The sequence below is a fragment of the Enhydra lutris genome, unplaced genomic scaffold, assembly GCF_002288905.1.
Source record: "Enhydra lutris kenyoni isolate GAN:26980312 unplaced genomic scaffold, ASM228890v2 scaffoldscaffold95, whole genome shotgun sequence".
In the NCBI taxonomy this organism is placed as follows: Eukaryota; Metazoa; Chordata; class Mammalia; order Carnivora; family Mustelidae; genus Enhydra; species Enhydra lutris.
Window position 1 is genome coordinate 1,807,509 of NW_019154179.1, and position 26,865 is coordinate 1,834,373.

Sequence of the window (26,865 nt, forward strand, 5' to 3'; positions counted from 1 at the left end):
ATGGCTACCACAAAAACAAAACAAACAAAAAGCCCCCCCAGAAAATGACAAGTTAGACAAGATGTGGAGAAACTGGAACCCTTGCGCGAATGTAAAATGATTCAGCTGCTATAGGAAATGGCAAGGATGCCCAGACTGTGGGGTTTAGAGAGCTTGGGGCTGGCAAGCTCATCAGTGTGTGGGAGGGTGGTAGGCCCAGAGAGGGCATGGAAGCTCCAAGATCCTTCCCACATACCTCTTCCTATGCATCTCTTCTTTCTGGCTGTTGCAGAGCTGTATTCTTTGTAAGAAACCAGTTACAGAGACTTAAGTACTCTCCCTGAGTTCTGTGAGCCATTCCAGAAAATTATCCAACCTGATGGAGGGAGTGTGCAAACCCCTGATTCATGGCCAATTGGTTAGAAGCATAGGTCACAACCTGGGACTTGGGATTGGCATCTGAAGTGGGGAGCAGTTTTATGGGACTGAACCCTTCACCTGTGGGGTCTGCCCTAACTCCAGGCAGTTAGAATTGAATTGAATTGTTGGACATGTAGTTGGAGTCCAGAGAGTAGGAGAATTCCTTGATAGGAGGGAAAAACTCCACACATTTGATGTCAAAAGTGTTCTGAACATAAAAGAAACAAATTTTAATATCCAAAAGAATTGAAAGCAGGGTCTCGAAGACACATGAGTACACCCATGCTCTTAGCAGAGTTATTCATAGATAGCCAAGTGTCCATTGATAGATGAATGGGTAACCCAAATGTGGTATAGCCAACCATATGGTGGAATATTATTCAGCCTTCAAAAGGAAGAAAATTCTAACATCTACTACAAGGATGAACTTTGAGGACATTACCCTAAGTAAAGTAAGCTAGGCACCGAAAGACAAACACTGTGCAATTCCACTTAGATATCTAGAGTAGCCAAAATTTTTTTGAAAGATAATTGGAAACAATGCATCAATACAATCACTCCTTCATTTGCTGCTCTGCCCCACATCTGTCTCAGCTTCTAGAAACTTAGAAAGTGAAAGCTAGCAAGGGTTTGGAGATCCAGTTCAACTTTACAGATTAAAACAATGGAGGTCACAATAGCAAGGTAACCTGAGAAGGTATCAGGTGGGTAGTGGTAGAGATGGGATTACAAGGCTCCTGTTGCCCAGACTGGAGCCTTACCCTACACCACAACCCCAACAAGGATGGCCCATTTCTTTGTTTTATGTAGGCTCCATACCCAGCGTGGGGCTTAAACTCATGACCCTTAGATCGAGAGTCATATGCTCTTCCAACTGAGCCAGCCAGGCACCCCAGTCCATTCCTTGATGGAAATGAAAATAATAATGCTTATCCATTCAGGGCTCCTTCCCACACATCACTGGTCTGGGAGGTCAGATGAACCTATGATGAAATGTACCTTTGGTTAAAATCAAGGTGATTGGAATTTCAAAGGCCCCTGAACAAACCTGGGGAGATGGGGAGAGAAATATGAGCTACTTAAATGTGAGCAGGGCACATGGAGAGTTTTTTGGGGTTTTGTTTTTTGTTTTGTTGTTGTTGTTGTTTTTCCCATTGAGTTATTTTGTAATAGTTTCCAGAATGAGTCTTAAAAGGAATATCACCCTTCAGGTAGAGTCTTTCTGCCTGTCTAAATAATGTCACAGTATGACACCTGCCTATAAATTATTTTTATTTTACTTTGATGATCGGGAAAAGATCTCAACATATATGATGAAATCAGAGCTAACAACTAACTTGTAGTTGATGGGCTAATTTTATTAAAGTAAGGACATGTTTGTTTAAACTGAAAAGAAAACTGTTCTTAATGGCACTCTGCTTTGGCTGGGATCCTTGAAATTAAGGCCAAGGTGCTGATAATAATGACTCACACCGTCGGCCATTTCCGTCCTCTTAAACGCACATGGTACTGGGGGGGACAGCAGCTCAGAGATGCGGCTGGCCGACCAATCAGTTCTCTGCCCGCCCAAAATCCTTGGTTGAGGTCCCTTTCCTCAATGGTTTCCTCTGAAAGATTCGCTTTCAGATGGTAAGGCTTTGCCCAAATAAGCTTCCGAGGGCTGGCGATGGCTCGCTGTGCAGCAGCGTGTGAGGTAGATTCTCTTCGCAGTTGGCAGACGCTTCTGCTGTGCTTTCACCAGGTGGCTGAGTGTTGTCCCTGACCAGAACGTCTGGCTTCCGGTTCCTACAGCTGGGATGCCCTGCCCCCCGCCCTGCCCCCCAGTCCCACCGCACCCCGCCCCGCCTATGGTCCTGGTCTGCAATCTTGCCTCAGATTGTAACTCTTCAAATCCTGAGGAATGTTTTCTTCGTCCACGGGTTGTTTAGGGTTCAACTGGCCACTCAGAGTCAAAAAGGAGTATCTCAAGCCCCCTGCCATGCTGAAAGGAGAAAAAAAAGTGGAAATAAATAAACCTCACAGGTAGTATCCCCAGGTCTGTACAAAATATACCTCTTTATAGATCTAGCCAGAAAGGAGTGATTGAGACCCCTGTTTTTCTCCTAGCTTGTGGCTTGCTTGATGAGAATTAAACCCTCTTGGTTAGAAATCTTTGGAGGCAGAAAAAGAAGAGATCAATCCCATACAAAACTTTGGAGAGAAAATAAGTATTTGTTTATTACTGAATAAACTACACTGTTATCCTAAGACAGTGTTCCATAGAACCCCAAAATGCCTTTCAAAAGTGTCTCAGCCCCTCCTCCCAATATCATTAATGTATGGTGCTTTGACGGAGCAGGACCTCAGGAAGGCCCACTTCACAAAAGGGAGGCAGACAACTTAGACGTTTTTTGTTTTTGTTTTGTTTTGTTTTGTTTTTCTGAGAAAGACGTATGACTTAAATTTGGATCTCAGCCCCCTGAATTTTCATCACACACATCATGATCTACATGAAGGAGCATGTCATAAAAACAGATGAACGGAGTGATTTAAGTAAAATTATCTTAGAAAATAAAATGTCAAAACACCTCCCGTTCCTTCACTTGCAACAGATTAATCACACTTTTTAAAATTCATATTTTACTAAAATGAGTTCATTTAGAAATCCCACTCACCAAATATTTAACCCTACAAAGTTTAACATAGAGAAAATATAGTCTCCACCAACTAACATTCCAATGTAGGCAATGGATACATTCTGCAGAAAAAGAGAGAGGATTAGTCATTTTAAAAGGGAAGGATTTAGGGGGAAAATACATATAGATGGTAAAACCTAAGACTAAATATTTTAGTTACTTTGCCCAGAGACATACACAGTAGCTGCTCACAGAATGTTGAATGAATGAAGAAAAAACCATTACATATGGTTTTCCGTGGCATGATAATTACAGAACACTGCATCATTCATGCCCCTTACAGTTAATACACAGGAAAAGAAAAAAAAAAAAGATGTAAGCGTTGAGCTGTAATCAGCTTTTCAGATCCCATCTCTTTAGCATCACTGGTAAAGAGTATAAATTTTGGCTGGTAAATTTTAATCATACTGGACCCTAAACTTGCATGGATTAGACATCCAGCAAATTCCAAGCAGTGCCCTGCCCTGTATATTCTAGGAGGGGCCGGGCGGCCAACAGACAGTCTACTGCTAGAGCGGACAGTCTTTCTAACTCATTCTATTGGTGTGATTGGAAAATCAAAGCAACTGTGGGACAGCACAGAACACCCTGCCCTCCTCTTCACTGCTGTATGTATTCAGACGCACAGACACAGACACACCTACATACAGTCCATGAGTTTAGTACCTTATACATTGTGCATATATCTACATTAAAAACAGGTCTTCACAAGGCTTCCCTTTCCTAGTCAACAGGTTCTCCCAGGACCACGTTTACAAACAAGGCACCTAACAAGGCATCTTAGTGAATACAGAGATTTGGAAATTTTTTTCTGCTTTGTTTACTTCATTTTCTCAGACCCTCCCCTCCGAGACCACCCTTGAATTAAAGGTTGTAATTTGTCTCTCCTTTTTAAATTAGCAAGCCCTCTCTCTGGTTCATGGATTAGGGGATGAGAAGATCTAAGAAGAGGTGACCCAGGTACAGCTGCGAGGGTCACAAATCTCCACGCTTTCTCTACCCCCCCACCCCCCCCCGGCCCCGCCCCCCATTACAACCATAAAATCGAACCCTGCTCCTCTCGTGAAGACTGGATTCACGGCCAGTTCCCCGTTTCCCAAGGCTTCACCTGCTTACCTTGATGGCTCCAACCACTGCTGTTGTGAGGGCCGAATTGTAAAAGCTGCATAGAACTGTGGAGTACATCAACAGAAACCTGGGACAAGGAGGAAACGCTTGGATGCGCGCCTGACTTGCGGGGCAGAACAGATTAAGAAAAGTCTATGTATCACCGACCCACAAGTACTTCAAACAAATGGAGACAAACATACCATGAAGAGTTTATAACCTACATCTTTAAACACCCCCATTATAATTCCAACTTTCTATAGGAAAATGGCCCAGTCGGGCACTGGCCAAATTTTCTGCCTTAAGACTTCTTTTCATTCTGTCTGTGCATTTCCCATTATGTTTCCATGTAAAGGCGGGAAGAATGGGGAGTTTCTTTTAATGGTCTGAAATCTTTTAACAGCTATGTCACAGCAGTGGTCTTTAATCCTCGGGGTGCATCAGAATCGCCAGGCACACTTTGTAACACACAAGGATGCCTGATGGCAGTTCTCCCTCAGCTGTTTTGAGGTGGGTCCCTTGGCTGGGCGCAGCATCGAAGCTCCAACAGGTAATACGAATGTGCAGCCACTGAGAACCACTGGTGTGTCGAAGGGAAAATCAGCGAGGGATTGCTGGCTTTGGACAAAAGAGACTGAAATTGATGGATTCCACAGTAAACAGAACACAAAAAGAAAAGGCATCCAGTCTGGTAAGGAAGAAGTCAAACTTCCACTGTTTGCAGATGACACGATACTATATACAGAAGACCTGAAAGACTTCACCAAAAAACAGCGAGAACTGATAAGCAAATTCAGTAAAGCAGCAGGATACAAAATCAATGTACAGAAATCTGTTGCATTCCAATGCACTAATAATGAAGCAGCAGAAAGAGAAATTACAACAACAACCCTATTTACAATGCACCAAAAATAATACAAAACCTAAGAAAAAACTTAACCAAAGAGGTGAAAGACCTATACTGAGAAAACTATAAAACATTGGTGAAAGAAATTGAAGATGGCACAAAGAAATGGAAAGACACTCCATATTCGTGGATTGGAAGAACAAATGTGGTTAAAATGTCCATACAAAGCAATCTACACATTTAATGCAATCCCTATAAAAATATCCATAGCATTTTTCACGGAACTGGAACAAAGAATCCTAAAATTTGTATGGAACCACCAGAGACCCTAAGTAGCCAAAGCAATCCCATAAAGCTGGAGATATCACAGTTCTAGACTTCAAGTTATATTACAAAGTTGTAGCAATCAAAACAGTATGGTACTGGCACAAAAACAGACATATAGACCAATAAAACAGAATAGAAAACCCATAAAGAAACCCACAATTATATGGTCAATTAATTGTTGACAAAGGAAGCAAGAATAGTCAAGGGAAAAACAGTCTCTTCAACAAACAGTGCTGGGAAAACTAGACAGCAATGTGCAAAAGAATGAAACTGGTCCACTTTCACCATACACAGGAATACTCAAGATGGATGAAGGACCTAAATGTGAGACTTGAAACCATAAAAATCCTAGAAGAGAACACACGTAGTAATTGCTTTGACATTGGCCATAACAACATCTTTCCAGATAGGTCTCCTGAGACAAGGGAAATAAAAGCAAAAATGAACTATTGGGACTACATCAAAATAAAGAGCTTCTGCAAAGCAAAACTGTAAGGTTTTTTATTACTAAGTTTTTATAGATTTTGGAGACTACTCCTTTATCAGATCTATCATTTGCAAATACCTTCTCTCATTCAAAAGGCTGCCTTTTAGTTTTGTTAGACAAAGACAAATACCATATTATCTCACTCGTATGTGGGATTTAAAAAAACAAAGAAGGTGAGCAAAAGAGGGAGAAGGGGGAACCAAACCAAGAAACAGCCTCTTAACAATAGAGAACAAACTGATGGTTACGAGAGGGGAGGTGGGTGTAGGGATGGGTGAAACAGCTGATGGGGATTAAAGAGAAAAGAAAGGAAAAGGAGAAAGAAATTAATAGATTCCACATGCCAATAACACTCCTGTGCCCTATGTCCAAAGTTAATTCACCAGGCATTCAACATTGATCTCTATAGTGACACTTACTGCTAAGAAAATGACTAAGGAATTGTGACCAAACACCAATCAAAAAAAAAAAAAAAAAAAAAAAAAATATATATATATATATATGGCACCTGGGTGGCTCAGTGGGTTAAAGCCTCTGCTTTCGGCTCAGGTCATGGTCCCAGGGTCCTGGGATCGAGCCCCACATCGGGCTCTCTGCTCAGCAGGGAGCCTGCTTCCCTCTCTCTCTGCCTGCTTCTCTGCCTACTTGTGATCTCTGTCTGTCAAATAAATAAAATCTTAAAATATATATATATATATATATATATATATAAAAAATATATATATATATAAAATATATATATGAATACAGAATCCAATCAGAAGAAATATGTTCATTCCAATCAAGAAATAAAGAACATAAGCTGCAACCTAAGTGGGGTGCAAAATTCAATCCACCCAAAAAAGATACAAAGAGATCATAAGGTGTGTTGGATTTTAAAACTAAATCCCAGTTAGGAGGCATAAGCCTGAATCCCCATTGGCAGAACAGAGGGAATCAGACTCTTATGAAAGGGCTCAGCCTATGTCCTTAAGTGTTAGGTAGTCTCTTCCTGAAAAAATTTAGTGCCCAGTCCCCAGTCCAGTCCAGAATCTCTCTTAATAACAGAATCCAGATCACAGATCAACACAGTAACCACTCGGCCTAAGTGTGTTTCTTATCAGGAATGGTAAAGAAAAAAAATCTGAAGAGCTAAAGCACACCAAGTTTTTATGTTAAGGAAGAAATTCCATTATAAACTTAAATTCTGTAATCTTCAGAATTACTATATGTCTCTGTGATGAAAGTAATTACAATAATTTGACAAGTTACAGGACCCAACATCTTGGCCTCTGTGGTTTGAAAATGAAATGTACAATGGGATTAGACTTGCAGCTTTCATTGGAAAGAAGTAAGAAAACCTGTGTCAGTCTGAACACAATATTTGACGTTTAAAAGAAGCTGATTTACCAAATTTCTAAGTTGGGTTTACTAGGTTTCAAAGAATTGCTTAGGTTTGTGAAGCAACCTGTCTCATAAGCTTTGCAGAGGACCTCATTAGGGTTTGGAGTAGCTGGAGGAAAATCAGATGAATCATATTTGTAAATGTAGTTTAAAATGCTTACTTTTTTTTTTTTTAATTCACTGAGTGGTAAAAAAAAAAAGACCAACTTACAGTAAATTGTTTAGAAGATTTTCTTCAGCTAATATTGAGTTAATAAGCCATTAATCAAACAGTTAAATGTCCTTATGTTAATACAAAAATTGCTAGCATCATAAATGGAGCAACAGTATTTATAAATTGAACCTAAAGCCTTAAAAAAATCAAAGTTTTTAAAATGTTTATAATTTTAATAAATTCAACATGAATCCAGAACCCCAGGAATAATCCTATTCATGCATAAAATAAAAAGATAGTAACATCAACGTGATGTTACTGAGTGCCTACTCTGTTCAGCCCAGACAGTAAGAGTAGATAACCCACAGCATCTTCCTTGAGGAGGGAGTCTAATAAAATACTAGAGATTACACCACAAGGGAGCGGTCTAACCCAACCTAGGGACACAGAAAAGTTTCCTGCAGGCTTCCTAAATGAATGCAGCCTTAAACCCAAGGCAATCGTGGATATTATTTTTATTTTTGCTTAAAAATTCCTACTCTGGCAATCTAATCATGCAATGTTTTCTCCATCCTACCTTTTAGTGAAACCACCTCCACCTGCATTCAGAATTGGCTGATACCTTGGATCCACCCACTATGAGTGTGGGCAAGTAGGACACACACTCACCAGCTGGGCTGAGCATAGGAGGAGCCCCCCCCACCGGTTCTCTGAGGCCTGGGGGTGTCTGAAATAGCCAGGTCTTAAGTAAAAGAGCCTCTAGACAAAAGGCTGCATTTCTCAGTATAACCAGTAGGTGTCACCAGAGAGGCTAAAATAAAACAGTAAGGATCAAAGTAGTTTATTCCAATTTTCTAAGAAACAATCTATTTCTATATGCAGATAGGCACCTATGTAGTCCTTTGGCTAAAACGACCAAGGTTCTAAACTAAAAGAACCTCCATTAACTCAGTACAAAGAAAACCAGACCACTTTTAATGCTAAAAATGTCAACTTCTGCCTGACAGTAGTTTTAATTTTAGCCATCTGTGGATTTATAAAATGCAAAGATATTTAAAAATAGCTTCCTGCCATTCTGTATTTCTAAATCAGATATCACCTATGTCTACTTGAAAAAGAATAGCACATATATGTGATTCACATTCAGACAACAGATGCCAGCAGTATGCTTGGGTTTATAGGTCCCCGAGAGATGGACATGTTCATGGAGAAACCCCTAGAACAGAAGTCCTGCTCCAAGGTACTTACTCTTTCTGAAAAGAAACTAACTGATTTACCCAAGTTGTATGGCACACTCATGGTAGTCACAAATAGTACTCGAATGACCTCCTTTACAATGTGTCCTGGTTATCATTCTGTGAAGGTACATTTACATAAACTCAACACAAATGTTCAAATAATAACAGGCCATGTTTACACACCTCCCATCAACCACAGTGGTACCCTAGCATAGTATTCTAATTTCAGACTTCAAAGAATTTCAAGTAATCTCATCTCACCCATCTCTTGTTAGAACACACTCCTACCCAAGGCCTCAGTGGTGTGCCAAGGATGCCAAAGTCATGGGGTTTATATGGTTCATCTTCCCAGAGCACCAATTTTACATTAAGATTTGGTTTACTGGGAATGTGGGAATATTGTTCCTGTGCCCCAGCTATCCTCAGAATCCTGTTTTCTTTTATGCACACATTACAGCAGTTATCAGTAAAGGTTCAAGGAATAGAACATTTGTTATCCTGTGATTGAAAAATACTTGGTACTTTTGTGTTTTTACTGAGAAATATATTACGGCTTCAGTGGGACCAAAGAGTCTGCTACTGGGGCAGAAACAGATTAGGATAATCATTTCCAAAGCCTGAGGGCTGGTGCCATTTGCTGGTATGAATGAACCAGAACCCATAATTTTTCAGCAAGATTAAAAATACCTGCAGAACTAGCTTTTTTTTTTTTTTTAAAGATTCATTCATTTTAGAGAGAGAGTATGTGCGTCTACAAGTAGAGGGAGGGCCAGAGGGAGAGAATCCTCCAGCAGACTCCCCACTGACCACTGAGCCCCATAGGGATTGATCTCATGCCCTGAGATCATGACTTGACCAGAAATCAAGAGCCAAACACTTAACTGACTGAGCCACCCAGATGCCCCAGAGCTAACTTTTTAATATCTAGTTTGTCAGCTTAAATTTCAGTCTAAATTTTACTTTTGCTGGGGCGCCTGGGTGGCTCAGTGGGTTAAGCCTCTGCCTTCAGATCAGGTCATGATCTCAGGGTCCTGGGATCAAGCGTAGCATTGGGCTCTCTGCTCAGCGGGGAGTCTGCTTCCTCCCCTCTCTCTGCCTGCCTCTCTGCCTACTTGTGATCTCTGTCAAATAAATAAATAAAATCTTAAAAAAAATTTTTTTAATTTTACTTTTGCCTGCGTTAAACTATCTTAGCACCCACAATCCAGTTTACCTTCCTGACATAATTAAACTCCATCATATGCTTTATCAACAAACTCCTGATTACAAATTGCATTTCTGAAAGCTGAGCCTACCGTAACCCAAAAGAAAATTAAAAGTCTACCCTTTTCACCATTGCATTCACTTATCATCCATTTTTAATGTGTTATAATTTTGTAATTGTATATTCAACATGGGACAGGTGTTTGATGGTTAGAAAACCCAAGTTTGAAATGCAAACTTGAAAGAGTTGAAGAAAGTAAGAAGCTGAGCATCACATTTCTCTGGAATCAAGGGTTGGGATGCCTATGTGTGAGCCCTGAGTCATTCCTTGAGCAGGGACCAAAGAAAAGGGGCGAGCCCTGTACCAGTTATCCTCAAAAGGGAGAATGTGCTCAGAAGCTTACAATGGCTTCTCTTACTATGAAGAAGTAAATATCCCAATCCTTTGAAAGAGAAACTTCAAGAAAGGATTCTGAAAAAGCCACCATACCAAAATTGAAACTTCCTTCCAGAGCAGTTTCAGATTCAAATTTGACCAGTGAAAGAAAAGTACAGTTGACCCTTGAATGACACAGGAGCTAGGGGTGCTGACCCCCTGCCCAGTAAAAAATCCGGAGATAACTTTTGACTTCCCAAAAACTTAACTGCTAATAGTCTACTGTAGACCAGAAGCCTTACTGAGAACATAGGTAATTAACACATATTTTGTATATTATATGCATTATATACTGTATTCTAATAATAAAGTAAGCTAAAGAAAATGTTTGAGAAAATCATAAGAGAAGATGCACTTACAGAGTTGTATGTATTCTTTGAAAAAAAATCCACACAAAATTGGACCCACACAGTTCAAATATGTATCGTTCAAGGGTCAACTATGTGTGTAATAGCAAAAAAATGCTGAAGCCATGGACTGTTGGTAGAACCAATTCTGGCTGGGGTGAAAACACACTGACCTCAAGAAATAGAAATATTAACAATAACAATCACACTTAACATTCCTGAGCATTTTCTGTGTGTCCGGCATGTGCTGAGGGCTCATCACTCTAGCTCATTCAATCCACCTAACCCCATTCTATGAATCACATACTTTATCTCCTTATTAAAGATCCCATTTTAAAAATAAGGAAATTGGGGCGCCTGGGTGGCTCAGTGGGTTAAGCCTCTGCTTTCGGCTCAGGTCATGATCTCAGAGTCCTGGGATCGAGGCCCACATCGGGCTCTCTGCTCAGCAGGGAGCCTGCTTCCCCTTCTCTCTCTCTGCCTTCCTCTCTGCCTACTTGTGACCTCTCTCCCTCTATCAAATAAATAAATAAAATCTTTAAAAAAAAAAAAATAAGGAAATTGAGGCTGAGAGTGGTTAGAAAACTTGTCCAAGGACTCAGAGCTAATAAGTGGCAAACCCAGGGCATCTGATTCCAGAGTTCGGACACCTAGCTGTTGGAATGGTGCCATGATTTTAGTGTCCTCAAAAGACCCACTTTAAAAACAGACCTACCTAATTTTCATCTTTAAATCTGGATGAAACCTAAATCTTAAAGATTTTATCATTTTTTACTGATTTATTTATAATTGGAATGCCTTTATGGCATTTTCATTTGCAAAGGAACTACTGATGACATAATACATTAAGAACTTTTATCAAGAGTATTTGTTTTCTAAGAAGCACATTATTAAGTGGGGGAAAAAGTGTATGGAATTATATACAGATAGGGTCAAACCTCTGACAGGCAAGCCCCAGAGAATGGAGGCTCTCATCTAGGCACTCCTTACCACATCACCACTGAGGACAAAGACTTTGCGGGGGTTAGTTCTTGAGTTCCTTCAATAGTGCAAGTAAAACAAACAAGCAAACGAAAACAGGAATAGCATTTCATCATCAAGTTTATAGTGAAATGAGAAAATACTTTGAAAGTCTGCTGTGTTGTTCATAGGTGAATCTGGGCTTTGTTAGAGAAAGGTATTTTCTAAGTTTGTGTGATATGGATTGAATCTTTTTTTTTTTAATCAGAGAGAAAAGAAAAGATGGTTTGACAAAGTGTGACTCAAAAACACAACTTAGATTTTTTTCAGGGTCAAATGGCAGACAACAACTGAGAAAACTACAACTATTTCACTTAATTTATGCTTTCAGATATTAATAGGCAACATCACGTTTTGGAGTAGAATGTGATATCAAGCATGACTTTCAAAAATAAAACTGTTTCATGCTTGCTCCTGATCTTTCAGGCTGTGTTCCCAGGGATCCTGGGTCCCATCCCACTCCTTGTTGCAAGGCTACTTTCCAGAGAAAGGTGGAGAAGCAAAGACAAAGGGATTTTGATAGAGCAGACAGAATGTATATTTTGACTTGATTTGTCAAGACATATCACAGATCAAGCTTCTACTTATGGATGGTTTCTTACCCCAAAAAACAGGAAAGAAGAAACTGTATGATAAAGAGAACATTCTTCCATTCATTGAATTCAGTAGCCTATTATGTAAAAAAAAAAAAAAGAAAAAGAAAAGAAAAAAAGAAAAGAAAACTAATGGTTAGAATATTAATTGCAGTTTAAATCTATGGCTTTTACCAAATTGTGTGTTTTAGTACAGGAAACACTTTCCCAAACAGAAAATACAACTTTAAAAAAACTCTAGGCAATACCAGTTTGTAATGTTGGGCATATTACTTTTACTTCCCGAATCTCAGATTCACTTTACAAAACAAGGATCTTTTTTTTAAAACATCCTCAAAAGGTCAACATGAGGATTTAATGAAATTGTTTAAAACCTGGCAGGTGGCACATATACAACACAGCTATTGTTGCTGTGACTATCTCTCTACTAATTTGTGTTCACAAAATCATGGTTGGGTTTACTTTGTATAAATAATCTTAGAAGAAAGCTTATGATAAAATTAATAATGTTGGCAGGTTCAGAAAACTAAGTCCATGAACTGTTTTCAATAATTTATAAATGTTTGGGGTGCCTCAGTGGCTCAGTCAGTTAAGTGTCTAACTCTTGGTTTTGGCTCAGGTTATGATCTCAAGGTCATAGACTTGAGCCCAGTGTCAAGTTCTGGGCTCAGCACAGAGTCAGCTTGAGATTCTCTCCCTCCCCCTCTGCTCCTCCCACTGCTTGCTCATGCACTGTCTCACTCTGTAAAATAAATAAACAAGCTCTTTTTAGAAAAAGAATTTACAAATGCTTAGTAAGCATTATGAACAAATAAACTACTTTGTGTATTTACAAAGCAAGCAAGTAATCGGGAGGAGGAGCTGGGACAGAAAATTTTATGAGAGAGATTCAACTCTCCAAGACCTTAGTCTTAGTCTTTTAGCTGAGAAAATGAAATTAACCCTCTTGGAATGAAAGGCAACAATAAAAAGGAGCATTTTATTTGTGCTTTGTCCTTTGCCTGCACCCAAAAATGATTTTAAGGTGACTCAAGACTATACATTAAGTTTGTACTGAGTAACATAATTGAATATCAGTTCTATTCACTTTCTCTTAGACAAAACTTTATTAGCCAAGTTTTAGTAATTTTATAGATTTAAAGCTATTTAAATCTCTGTCAAGTTTATAGTTCAGAAATTTTAGGCCAATTAGAATGGATTCTTCTCCAATTAATACATTTTTACAATACTTGACATTGTTTCATTAGTGAGACTTTGTCCACTTCTCTTAACAAAAACGAACACATTAAATGTTGATAATTGTTGAAACTGGTCTATGGGTCCATGGGTTTGTTATTACTATTTGTTCTCCTTATATACATAGGTTTGAAAGTTTCCATCATAAAATTATTTTCTTTAAATGCTTACTTGTGAAAGAAAAATAATAATAAACATGAATCCATCTTACTGGCAAGCCCAAGCCAATCGAACGTGCAGAAAACATCCAAGGCAGTCAAAGACCAAAACCAAACAAAAAAACATAGAAAACAATCTATATCTAAAATTAAAATAGGGGCGCCTGGGTGGCTCAGTGGGTTAAGCTGCTGCCTTCGGCTCAAGTCATGATCTCAGGGTCCTGGGATCGAGTCCCGGAGCCCACTTCCCTCTCTCTCTCTCTGCCTGCCTCTCTGTCTACTTGTGATCTCTGTCTGTCAAATAAATAAATAAAATCTTTTAAATAAATAAATAAATAAATAAAATTAAAATAGAACTGGAAATAATAGAAAACCATATGCTCTGAACTTCAAACCAAGGGAAGCAAAACATTTATTGATTCAACAAGTTGGAAGTATTTCTGCAAACAGTAAATTAAAACTATATATTCCTGAACCACTTGAGGGCCATGTAGTTATTTTCATAAAAATATTTGGATTCTTTGCCACTCTAAATTTTAGTAGATTTTAGCTTTATTTTGTTCCTTTAATAATGATAAAGCTATGCTGGTGACATTTTAAAAAATGATGTAGTATGACATTTATTTTAAAACAGAGGGGCGCCTGGGTGGCTCAGTCAGTTAAGCATCTGACTTTGGCTCAGGTCATGATCTCGGGGTCCTAGGATGGAGCCCCATGTCGTGTTCCCTGCTCAGCAGGGTATCTGCTTCTCCCTGTCCCTGCATCTCCTGCTCATGCTCTCTTTCTTGCTCACTCTCTCTCTTACACACACACAAATATAAATAAATAAAATATTTTTTAAAAAACAGAAATTAAACAATACAGTACTGCTTCCTTTAGACTTACTATTGTTGTAAAAGTATGGTAGAGTATGAATCTTTTTATTTTGCATTTATGTGGGTTTTTTAATCAGAAAAATAAATCTTATTATTTATTCCTACTCATCAACTATAATAAACCATGTACTCTGAACCTATTGCAGCAATTCGAATGACTAAAGAAAGGTCACCCAATCAGTATTTTCCAAAGGCCTATACTGTTGACAAGAGTAGCTGGCATTGCTGACTTTGCTAATCAGAGACAGAATCAAGGTGCTGTTACCAGATCTGTTGACTATATAAGTCCAAGGTCCAGGAGTGAACTCTAGAGCCGTTAGTCATACAAGTCTTACCACAACCTCTGATCTTCTCCAGTCAACCAGGAAAAAATGACTCATCAAAGTACTTCTTCTGTTAATAAGTTAGCATTTTACCCTAATTCATCAATCAACTTTTGGTACAATCACCCCAAACTGCAAATAAAATGCAATTTTATAGACTAACAGACCTACTTACATAAGTTCTCTTCTTTATTGTATTTGGTTCACAATCTAAAATGGATTCAACCATAGTTAAAAGTAACCAACTGAAAGAAACTTGCAACAGAGCAGAACAATCTTACTAGTTAAAAATACCAAATATTTTCTACAGAGATTTAAAAATGACTGATTACAGAAACTGTCCCATATTTTTTGGTACTCTTATCATACAATACTTGTAAATTAAAATAGAGTCAAAGTTTTAATTTCATGACTTCGTATTTTTTCATTTTTATAGTAGACCTTTCTTACAGCTTTAAATACATTCTATTTTTTTCTAAATTATAATTTTCATATAGTTTTTTAAAAAAATCTCTATATTTAGTTCTGGAATTACAGTGACTAGTAACCACAACTGGGGCTAGAAGGTACCTTCTGTTTGAAATCTTAGGAGCCTGGTCAAACAGAAGAGGCTAGCCACGGGTAAATATTGAGAGAGTTTAGCACCAAAAGCCAGAACAGAAGCATAATATTCTCCTAGAACACCACTGTCTAATAAGTTAGAGTGTATGTTCAGCCTCTTATACTTTCTAAAGATATAAGCACTAGGTTCTGGTTTTTCGTGCATGAAGGAAAGAAGCACTTTTCATATACAATGAAGTAACTGGGAGGACAGTGGAAGATGTGTTCCTCTAACTACCTGGATGGATCCCCTGTATCCCTGGAAGTTATTTAAATACTGGGTTCCTCTAAAAGATGAACATAACAGCAGTACCCTTTCCTCAGAGGGCTGTTGTGGAAAGCAGTGAAATAGTTCATGTACAATGCTTTGAACAAAGTCTGATAAGTCCTCAATAATTATTAGCTATTATTTTTGTTATTAATTGAGGAAGTATAATTCTGCAATGTAAGCATTACAAGCAGGTGAAACCTTTTTTTAAAGGCTTATTTATCTTAGAGAGAGAGGGAGTGGGAGGAGGGGCAGAGGGAGAGAAACTTGAAGCAGACTGTCCACTGAGGGCAGAGCCCATTGTGGGGCCCATCCCACGAACCCATGAGATCGTGACCAGAGCCAAAACCAAGAGTCAGACGTTCCCACGAGCCACCCAGGGGCCCCACCCAAGCGGCCCACAAGCAGGCAAAACTTCTAAGAGTACCTGTTACAAGTTCATAAAGCAAAGGTTTGGATGTGGGAACACACATTCCTATGGGAACAATGTTACAAATTATTAACATGATACATCCAGGGGATTTAACTCATAAGGTACCTAAAATTCAGTTTCTGGTTACCATGCCATTCATAGCATTGCTGCTAAGTTCTTCTGCCCCCTCTTTTGGAAAGAGATTGTACCAATAAGAAAGTATAGTTTTAAGAAAGAATGAGAAGCCCCAACATCACCCTAGGAGCCCACAAGAGGCTGCAAACTTCTCGAAATATTTGAACCCCGGAAAGGCTACAAATGGGATCCACTCAACCTGTGTGCCCACACACGCCTGCTGATCAGTACACACAGCAACAGTGTCCTGTGGTGGGTGAGCAGCCACTGCACAGGGCCCCTCTGAACCCTGATCCTGGGTCCCGCAACCAGAGACTTAGTGTCTGGGGCTTGGCTCTGTGGGCAGATGCAAGGCTGGATGGTAAGTGCTGCCCAGCAAATTTTCTCGCGTGAACTTAAGAATCTCCCTTAAGATACAGGCAACACTGGGGCGCCTGGGTGGCTCAGTGGGTTAAAGCCTTTGCCTTTGGCTCAGGTCATGATCCCAGAGTCCTGGGATTGAGCCCCGCATCGGGCTCTCTGCTCAGCAGGGAGCCTGCTTTCTCCTTTCTCTCCCTCTGCCTGCCTCTCTGCCTACTTGTGATCTCTGTCTGTCAAATAAATAAATTTTAAAAAAATAAAAAAATAAAAAATAAAAAAAAAGATACAGGCAACACAACAACACAACACAACACTTCTCAGAAGTGTTATGGTTAGCAACTTTCTGGAAAGCAGAGCTTGGCATGGGCTGGCACACTTCAAAGCGGCCAGTAAGGATGCTACAGGCTGAATCTTCACCCTTCCTGAGGGATGGCCTTCACTCCCTCCAGCTGGGCCTCCTCTATTCCTAGACCATTTTATTTGTCTCTCAGGTGAGTGCAGCAAACAGGTGAGCAGGGCAAATACCAAACAACACATTCTCAAAATTCCAAAGGTACCTCCCAGAATACTTCGATGCAAAACTCCGTGATCTCTGGAATTTGCTTTAAAATATTCCAGGAGGAAAAAAAGAATGAAAGCAGATGGGAATAGATGAAATAAGAATGGCAAAATGCCAAAAAGTGGTGGTGGGTACGTGAGATTCAATGAATTATTCTATTTTGCATATGTTTCAAAATGTCCATTATAAAGGCAGGAGATAAATAAATCCATTTTTTAAACGATCAAAATCCCCTTCTAAGTTAGTTTTCCCAGGATCCCCACATCAGCAAATAGAGATATTAAGACTCAAATTCAGATTTTACTGTCATTGTTTTCAAAAAATCTTCAAGTCCGGAGTTCTTGTTACTACTTTCTGCTGCTTCCCATGTGTCTGAAGATAAACACCAAAGAAACGATTGTGCCAAAGGTGCTTGCTGCTGGGGATATCACAGGTCTCGCTTTCAGGGACCCTCCTGCTCATCCTACTTACCACCATTACACACTTCCCTGCAGTGAGTGCCAGAAGTTAACTATTAAGACTTTAAGAGGGGCACCTGGGTGGCTCAGTGGGTTAGGGCCTCTGCCTTCGGCTCAGGTCATGATCCCAGGGTCCTGGGATCAAGTCCTGCGTCCGGCTCTCTGCTCAGCAGCGAGCCTGCTTCCCTTCCTCTCTCTCTACCTACTCCTCTGACTACTTGTGATTTCTGTCTGTCAAATAAATAAATAAAATCTTTAAAAAAAAAAAAAAAAGACTTTAAAAGACTGCTCAGTTGGACTGCGATGACCATCCTCAGCTTACCTGTTGAAGGTCTCCGGTAGAGACACTAATGATAAGAGTCGGTATAATCATGAAGCAGGCATTGTAGAAAAGCACTCCATATTTCCCCAACTCCTACAAAAGCAAAGGAAACACTCAATTTTAGAAATACAAAGCATCAGATTTCCTGGAGCCATTTACACAATTATGTATTTATGCAGAGTTAAAAATCTATTCAGACCAACTCTGTGTTGGAATATTTTCAGCAAATTCCTTTTTTTTTTTTTTTTTTTAGCAAATTCCTAATGTAAAAGGCTTCACTTCAAGTACATCATGATAGCAAAATAAACATTTATTTTATACAAAAATGACAGATAAAAATGGAGGGCCTCCGAGGTCCCACCCATCTCTACCATTCCGATTTTGTTTCTTTTTTCTAAGTATTGTATTCAGAATGGGAAATCTGGAACAAAATAAAGAACATTGAAAGTGTTAATATAAACAGAACTCCTTAAAAACATCTGCTCTTTCTGTCAAGAGGCAGCAGTGTTAAAACACCAGGTATCTCCTTTTCTAATCTTGCATAAATTTACTTGTCATCAAAGTGGCTACACCCCTTCTCCACCATTTCTCATAAAGGGTGACCTGTTGGGACCCTCAAGAGGCAACAAACCTGTTTGTGTAAAATTGCCACCAGTTAAAAAAAAACAAAGGGCCATGCAGATAAAAAACAGCTCGTAGACACAAGTCTGTCCTTCTGAGCAAACTCCCTCACTCAACACAAAGAACTTGAAACAAGGCAACATATGCCTGGCTCATCCTCCAGGGTTCCTGGAACAGCTGGGGCGGGGGAAGCACAAGGGGCCTTGGCGGGGGGCAGCCCCGTGCAAGCAGGCTCATCGGCCCACCAGTCTCTGGGGGACTGCTCAACGGCTGATCAGGAGAGGCACTTCTCCCTGGCCAGGACCAGATACAATGGCCATGCCACAGAAGAATCTGAAGTCTGGAGGAGTTAAGTGTCCAAGTCACAGAGACCAGGAAAACTTATGTCACCCACGTCTTCAGGTTCCCAAACTGGGGTTGTTTCAGAATACCGCCGACTTTGCCTTGCTCACTGAGGAGGACAGCAAAAAACTTTTAAGTTTATTTTGCCTTTCAAAATAATCTCCTCTTTACATATTCTGACTCTGCCTCGAAAATTGTGGTATCTTTTCCCTCCCTATCTGATTTTCACCCAAAACCTTGTAGGGTCAGGGGTAACAAGAACGCATACAGACAGGATAACTGAAAAGAAATCAGTGATTTATAAAGCATACCATGTAAATTAAATTACATGCCAACTTTACAAATCCATTTCTTTTTTCATGCAATTTCAGGGGCCAGATGACAAAGCCTAAAAACCACAAGAGCGAAGGTCTGGTACCTTGGGGTCCATTTTCTGTTTGGTATAAACTCCATTTGCTGCTGTGAAGATATCATTCAGGAATACAAAAATATAGCCTTCCAAGTTAAAGGCGAGGTCAGAACTGGAAGGAAGAACACAAAAAGGAGGATGATTATTCAGAAACTCACACAGCTTGGCCTTCAAAGCCTGCCTGTTTTATCTTTCCCTAATCAAATCCACTTGTGATGCTGGTAACTACCTTTTTTTTCCCTCTGGCATATTTTCCCCCTCTGTGGTTAATTCCTCTGCTCTGCCTCCAGACAAAACAAAACCAGGCCATCAGGTGGCTTCAATTTAATCATGAATGGCTTAACACCAAAGGGACATTAACCATCTTCCTTCAACGGCAAAGGTCTTTCTTTCACTAACAATCAACTGGCATAATCATTGGTGATGCCCTTCTTTTCTAAGGGGAGTGATTTGTCCAACCCACCCAGTGGCTTTGCTTATTATAATAAACAGGGCCATCTCCCCGGACAGCCCTGTGGGGACAGCTGGGCAGTTACTGGGGCAAGAGGGGTCGAATGAGGAACTGACACCTCCATCTGGTACCCAGCCGGTCACATCACCCACCGTGATGACTGGGTACCCATCACATCTTGTCCAATGCTAAAACAAGGCAGGGATCCATTCCTTCTCCGCAACTCCTCTAAGACTCCCTTCTCCCCATCCTTTTGAACCATCTTCTCTTCAATTTCCATTTTATATAAATAATACTAGTAAAAAATGTTCAGGGAGGACATAAAAATGTTCAGGGAGGACTAGTATAAAAATGGCTCAGGGAGGACAGAGAGAACAGCTGAGCCCTGAGGTGACTAATCTACCACACTTGGTCTTACAGTATGAGAGCCATGTCATAATTCAGAAATACTTAGCATCAAAAGGGCTTCCTCTACACTCTCAGGTTCAGTGACTGGAGCCTGCAAATTTGACTGACAGTAGGTTAACAAGAGAAAAGGAATACAACTTTTATTAAATATTTTACATGTAAAGGAGTTCACAAAAAATAAATCTCAAATAAGTGGTGAGACTCTGGGGCTTACATATCATTTTAAAAATGAAGAAGTTTGGATTCCAAGGAACAAATAAATTATGGAATGAAGACTAGGAAACTTAGGGGAAACTAATGGAAGAGAAGGATTATTGTAGTAAGGGTTATTTATGCAGACTCCTCTTGGTACTGATTCTCCATCACCAGTAATAAGAGCTGCTTTCCTATTCCTGGTGCAGGGTTCAGGGTGGAGGGAGTAGGGGGGACCACTCTTACAAAAGGAAATTTATGGTCTGCTTTTAGCCAGGAAAGGGGAAGACAGAGAAGTCTTTCTACATCTGTTGATTCTCAATTAATTGCCTTCAGCTCAAAATAATGTTTATGCTTAACTGGCCTATTTTGGAGCGGCATATCCTGATCCCTGCAAAATTAAAAAAAATAAATTTTTTAAAGACTATTTCTAACCAAAGAGAAGGGGAGGAAGTGGCAAAAATATCATCAAAATCTGAATCCAAATTAAACTAGATTTATTCAAGGCTTCTGCTGGTACTATTAACTACAAATATATTTGTGAGAATGCAAATTAATTTTAGATCATCATAAATCAGAATTCTCTGGCTCAATCACAAAAAATAGAATCTCTCAAAATAAGGGTCTTCCAAATCTCACGCCTACTCACATTTGGCTCTGTGTTAAGAAGAGTCTGCTGTTGCATAAAATGGCAAAGAGTTGAATGGATTAAAAAAAAAAAAAAAAAAACTCAGGTTCCTAGGGGAGTGGAAAGGCGTCGCTCACTTCCTCGGAGAGCCTGAGGGAAATTCCCAGAGTTCTCAGGTCTCCTACTCCAGGGGCTACACATCCCCAACACCACTCATTCAGGCCACTGGTAAAAGCACAGAAGTTTGAAAACAATTTGCTTGCTTTAATACATGAGAGCAGATTCATGGTTAACCCTTGTAGTTGTCATTTAGGGCTGTTTTCAGAAATAATAGTTTGACTTTTTCTGGCCATGTGACTTGTCTGGCAAGTAAAATGTAAGAGGAGGTAACACATGGCAGTTCCAAGCAAAAGTCTGAAAAGCCAACACATGATTCCCCACATGCCTTCTTCCCTCCTGGGTGAGGAAGGAAGTCCCTTTTGAGGCAGGGGTTTCATCAGCCTTGGTCCCTAAGTAACTACAATGAGCAGAGCACCCCCCCACACCCCATCCCCGCGTAACTAACTTTGGTCTGAGTATGCAGTGTGAGCAGAATATATTCGGTGTGTAAATGTGGGAGCTGTGTGTTACAGCAGCATAAACTGGCCCATTTGACTGAATCAGCTCTACAGTAATTTGCATTTGGGTAAGAAGATCTTAATGAGAGGAGAGAAGGGTGGGGTGATGGCCGGCCTTCAGCGAAGGGTGCTTGTCACCCACCCAGAGAGTATCCATTCTCTGGGTGCTAAAGAAGGGAAAAGTCGAGAAGTGCTGCTCTAAGCTAGCTCTTGGGGGGAAATGCAATGCTCTGAAAACACTATTTACCTTTGCAGCTCATTAGAATATCATATGTGGTAACTATGAGCTGAATTTCCACTCACTGGGGCTGGAAATATGCCTCCAGAGACAGCATCTAAAGTGCCATTTCTCACCAAAGCCTTCCAGACATTTCTATAAACCATTCTTTTGGAAAAGTGTACAACTGCCTCAAAGTCAATAGTTTCCAAATTGAGCTCAAAGGAACTTAATTAAAGAGAGGCTGCCCAGGGGACACCCCAAGGCACTGTGGGAGAAGGGTGCTTTCAACAGAGCACCTCCCTCTTTTAGTTCCTTTGCTTCTAGGACTTTCTTGGAACAAAACTTCAAGACTACAATAAGCTCTCAGTGCTGCCATTTCCTGTCCATGCTGGCTCCAACCAGAGGCCGGAAATAGTGCTCAAACCAGGGGCCAGCTCGCAGGGGGGGTCAACTCAGCCACTGCCAGGACTGAGAAGGAGGACGTTACCAACAAAACCATAAATAACAAACTGTGGTCTAGGCAAGAAACTAACACATGTAAAATTAAAAAAAAAAAAAAAAAAATCCTCATTATCTGTCACCATCTGGCATGCCCTGTTTTCTAATCTGTTTCTTTTGCTTACTGTCTGTCCCCACCAACTAGAAAGGAAGCTCCTCGAAAGCAAGGATTCCTGTCTGTTTTGTTAACTGCTGGATCCCCCCGCCCCCCGCCATAGCTAAGTCTACACCTGACAGTAAACACTCAACATGATTTTGGCCACATACTAGTGTATAAACCCCACTTTATTGTTATGCCATTTGATTCACACAAAGATCCTATTAAGTGGGTCTATTCTTTTTTTTTTTTAATTAACATCTAGTGTATTATTTGTTTCAGGGGTACAGGTCTTTGATTCATCAGCTTACACAATTCACAGCACTCACCATAGCACATACTCTCCCCAATGCCCATCCCCCAGCCGCCCCATCCCTCCCCCTCCACCCCCCAGCAACCTTCAGTTTGTTTCCTGAGATTAAGAGTCTCTCATGGTTTGTCTCCCTCCCTGGTTTCTCATCTTATTTCATTTTTCCCTCCCTTCCCCTATGATCCTCTGTCTTGTTTCTCAAATTCCTCATCAGTGAGATCATATCATAATTGTCTTTCTCTGACTGACTTATTTCGCTCAGCCTAACACCCTCTAGTTCCATCCACATCATTGCAAATGGCAAGATTTCATTTCTCTTGATGGCTGCATAGTATTCCATTGTGTATATGAACCACATCTTTTTTAGCCATTCATCTGTTGATGGACATCTGGGCTCTTTCCATAGTTTGTCTACTGTGGACATTGCTGCTATAAGCACTGTGGTGCAGGTGCCCCTTCAGATCACTACATTTGTATCTTAAGGGTAAATACCCCGTAGTACAATTGCTGGATCATACAGTAGCTCTATTTTCAGCTTTTTGAGGAACCTCCATACTGTTCTCCAGAGTGGCCACACCAGCTTGCATTCAGGTGGGTCCATTCTAATCTCCATTTTATAGTTGAAATAACTGGGGTGCAGGGAAGTTAAATAGCGTGGCCTACTTATACATCTAGTAAGTGAAGAGACTAGAAGAGAATATCCACACCCTTATTTATTTTGCAATTTGTGATCCAGAACTTTTATTATTTTTTTTAAGATTTTATTTATTTATTTGAGAGAGAGAAAGAGAGAGAGCAGGGGTAGGGAGAGGGACAAGCAGACTCCGTGCTGAGCATGGAGTCAGATGCGGGTCTCAATCTAAGGACCCTGAGATCATGACCTAAGCCAAAATCGAGAGTTGGATGCTTAACCGACTGAGCTGCCCAGGTGCCCAGGTGCCCCCAGAGAGTAAGTATCATCCAAATAAATCAGTTAAGGAAACTAGTTTAACTGAAATTCATCCAATCTTTGCATTCTTCCCTTCACTCGGACAGGTTTTTCTTTTCTATTACATTCTTTACCTTACAGATGAGTAAAATTGAGGCAGAGAGGGGCTGAGAAACAGGTGACAAGAGCCAGGCTAAGTTCTGGACCCACAGAATACAACTGCACACATGCTTTAACCACTAGGCTGTAAAAGCCAGGAGTCTGAGTGTCTGCTTGCAACTGCAAACCTGGAAGTCCACATTCCTGCTCTTGCATATTAATGAATAAGACACTCTAGCTGACCCTGAACAACAGAGGTTTGAACTGTACTGGTCCATTTATCTGTGTAAGGCTTCCAGTCAACAATAGGCTATCAGTACTGAAGTTTTTAGGGAGTGAAAAGTTAAACTCGGATTTTCCACTATGTAGGGGGGGGAGAGGGTGTTGGTGCCCTTAATCCCCGTGTTGTTCAAGGATCTACTTAGTCATACACTGGTATTGGCTCATGTCCCAAATATGCAAATACATTTAATGAGAGCATGTCACCCTTGGAAACAGACTGCTAAGGCATCACAGGTGACAAAACAAATCACCCTGCAAGGGCTTTATAAAGCTGTTATTCTTGACCAGATGCCCAAGAACTCTTCAAGTGAATTTCTGTATTAAAGACAAACATTCAGTAATAATAGCAAATAGTTTACTCCTTTTTAGGGAGAAAAGCTGTATTCATATCTTCTAATGTTCCCTTTACATGTTCTCAGAAATGTTCTGGCCAAGTTGGAACCCAGTCTGACTTTCACAGGAACACATGGGGAACCCACCGACATCAACAGACTTGTCTCTTGGCTGCTCAATTCAACTGCAGCCAGATGGAGAATGGAAAATGAGGGTGGGGCCGGGCCTATTGTCAAAGGCACAAAGAAGTTATTGAGCAGAAACAGTCCAAAGTCTTACCCAGCTGCTATGAAAGCACCAAGCACAATGGTAAAAACACTGACGATGATGCTCAAGGAATACTGTTTCCTAGATGGATAGAGAAGGGAAGGAGTAAGACAGGAAAAAACATGGATTATGACTCTTGAACTGAAAAAAGACATTGTTCACAGTCTTATGGCTAAAATCTAATGGACATCACTTTACCTAGAGAAAGCATTGTAAGCACCTGTAAGTGGATTAATAAATTAGATCAAATGTATTTCTTAAGCAGCTGTCTAATCTAATTATAAATGTATTTCTCTGTTCTCATTGGAAAGATGCTGTGACAAAATGCAGAAGAGTCCCTGCTGGCAGTTCTAATTGGTCTTCTATCAAGCATCCAAAGATTAGGATAAAATTCAACAGTAGGATTTAGAACACTGGGCCATCATCCAAATTTCATTGCTAAATAATCTTCCCAGCAAAACTAAGACTCACCTTTTTAGATACCAGCCTGAGTGTCTTTATGAGAGATTTTTAAACCAACATTATAAAAAATTAATTTATTCCTATGTTACATCACCATCACTATATCAGAATGGATTTCTGGGATTTCCTGCATTTCTATCCTGTATGTATACACAGACAAATTTTCCTCTGTATTCCAAAATCAGTGTACATTCCATCTGATTCAGGAAACATATTTACATCTGTTTTGAGGTTCTTGCATTTTTAAAATAATTTTCTATCATAAACTCATATTATTAATCTAATATAAAATTACGATGTAAAAAAATCACACATTATGTTCTTAAGGAATCATGGAAACAGGAGATGCTTTTAAGTGAATAAACCGTGGGGCCCTAAGTTATTGCTACTAGCAATTCAAAATAACTATTTGGAAAAATAACTAGATGTTGAGAATTTGCTACATAAAAATAATGTGGGATGAGGGGAAAGGACACAAGAGGAATAGAGGAAAAACAAGAATCACCCAAGTATGATGGTTTCCAGGAGTAAAGTGAGTGGAATGGTAAATTTCCTGAGCACGGTGAACATCGGCAAGCTGTTGGGAAAAGATTCAAATATAATAACATCAGATGCCATGTATTTTTTTAACATGTTTTACATTTTTAATTAAGCTCACTAACTTTCCAAATTAAACATAGAAATTAACCTTAATTCTCACCTATACCATTAACGAAACACATTAAATAATAAAAAGAAACGGAGATTTAATAGTTTCATGCCACTTTTACTTATTAGCAATTATTTTCACTTAACAATTTTTAAAAATCATGCAACCCAACTACTGAAAAGATTGTGCTAAAACTACAAAGACCATGCTAAAAGATTGTATGCGATGTAAACCAACACACCCTTTAGCAAATCGAGTTGGAACAATGTATCAATAGTCATTAAGTTCTGCTAACCTTGGACCTAATTATTTCTCGTTGGGACACTTACCCTGAAGTAATAATACTAAAGAGGAAAAAACCACGTGCACAAATGTGTTCACTGCAATAATATCTTTGGGGAAAACATCAGAAACAACTTAAAAGTCACACAAGACAATGATTAAAAAAAAATATGATAAATCTACCTGAGGGAACATTATGTGTTAACTCTATAACATAAAACTTTATGTTACTATTAGAAAATTAATATTAAATAAAGAGGGCACAAAACTACATAGAGTCTACTACTAAAATAAGATGCAGTCCACCATATGGGAAAAGACTGAAATAGATGTTTAAAATAGTATGTTGGGTGCCTGGGTGGCTCAGTGGGTTGAGCCTCTGCCTTCGGCTCAGGTCATGGTCTCAGAGTCCTGGGATTGAGGCCCGCATCGGGCTCTCTCCTCAGCAGGGAGCCTGCTTCCCTCTCTTTCTCTGCCTGCCTCTCTGCCTACTTGTGATCTCTCTCTCTCTGTCAAATAAATAAATAAAATCTTTAAAAAAAATAAAATAAAATAGTATGCTAAGGGTGCCTGGGTGGCTTAGTCAGTTAAGCATCTGCCTTCCACTCAGGTCATGATCCTGGGGTCCTGGGGTCGAGCCCCACATCAGGCTCTTCACTCATCGGGGAGTCTGCTTCTCCCTCTCACTCTCCCTCTGTGTCTTTCCCCCTCCTCAAATAAATAAATAAAATCTTTTTAAAAAATAAACTAAATAGTATGTTAGAGAATAAAATTATGGGTTATTTTTCCCAAAAAACATTAGGTAATGAAGATATATTCACTACCTTTTAAAAATATTTAAGAACATT

At 39.8% G+C, this 26,865-nt stretch overlaps 1 protein-coding gene across 3 annotated transcripts in view; it reads right to left on the reverse strand.

The window, feature by feature from the left end:
* Nucleotides 1–2,169: 2,169 nt before the first annotated feature.
* Nucleotides 2,170–26,865, reverse strand: part of LOC111139102 (solute carrier family 35 member D2) — a 47,107-nt gene continuing 22,411 nt past the window's right edge. For 2 of the 3 annotated variants that reach the window (XM_022491251.1, XM_022491252.1), the window contains exons 5-12: nucleotides 25,592–25,663; nucleotides 24,637–24,705; nucleotides 19,304–19,406; nucleotides 17,923–18,015; nucleotides 12,226–12,293; nucleotides 4,191–4,269; nucleotides 3,054–3,136; nucleotides 2,170–2,380 (exon numbers count right to left, since the gene is read on the reverse strand). In XM_022491251.1, coding sequence (XP_022346959.1) covers nucleotides 2,245–2,380; nucleotides 3,054–3,136; nucleotides 4,191–4,269; nucleotides 12,226–12,293; nucleotides 17,923–18,015; nucleotides 19,304–19,406; nucleotides 24,637–24,705; nucleotides 25,592–25,663 — 703 coding nt within the window. In that variant the 3' untranslated portion in view covers nucleotides 2,170–2,244. The remainder of the gene's footprint in view (nucleotides 2,381–3,053; nucleotides 3,137–4,190; nucleotides 4,270–12,225; nucleotides 12,294–17,922; nucleotides 18,016–19,303; nucleotides 19,407–24,636; nucleotides 24,706–25,591; nucleotides 25,664–26,865) is intronic. The other variant, XM_022491253.1, reaches the window with a different exon arrangement.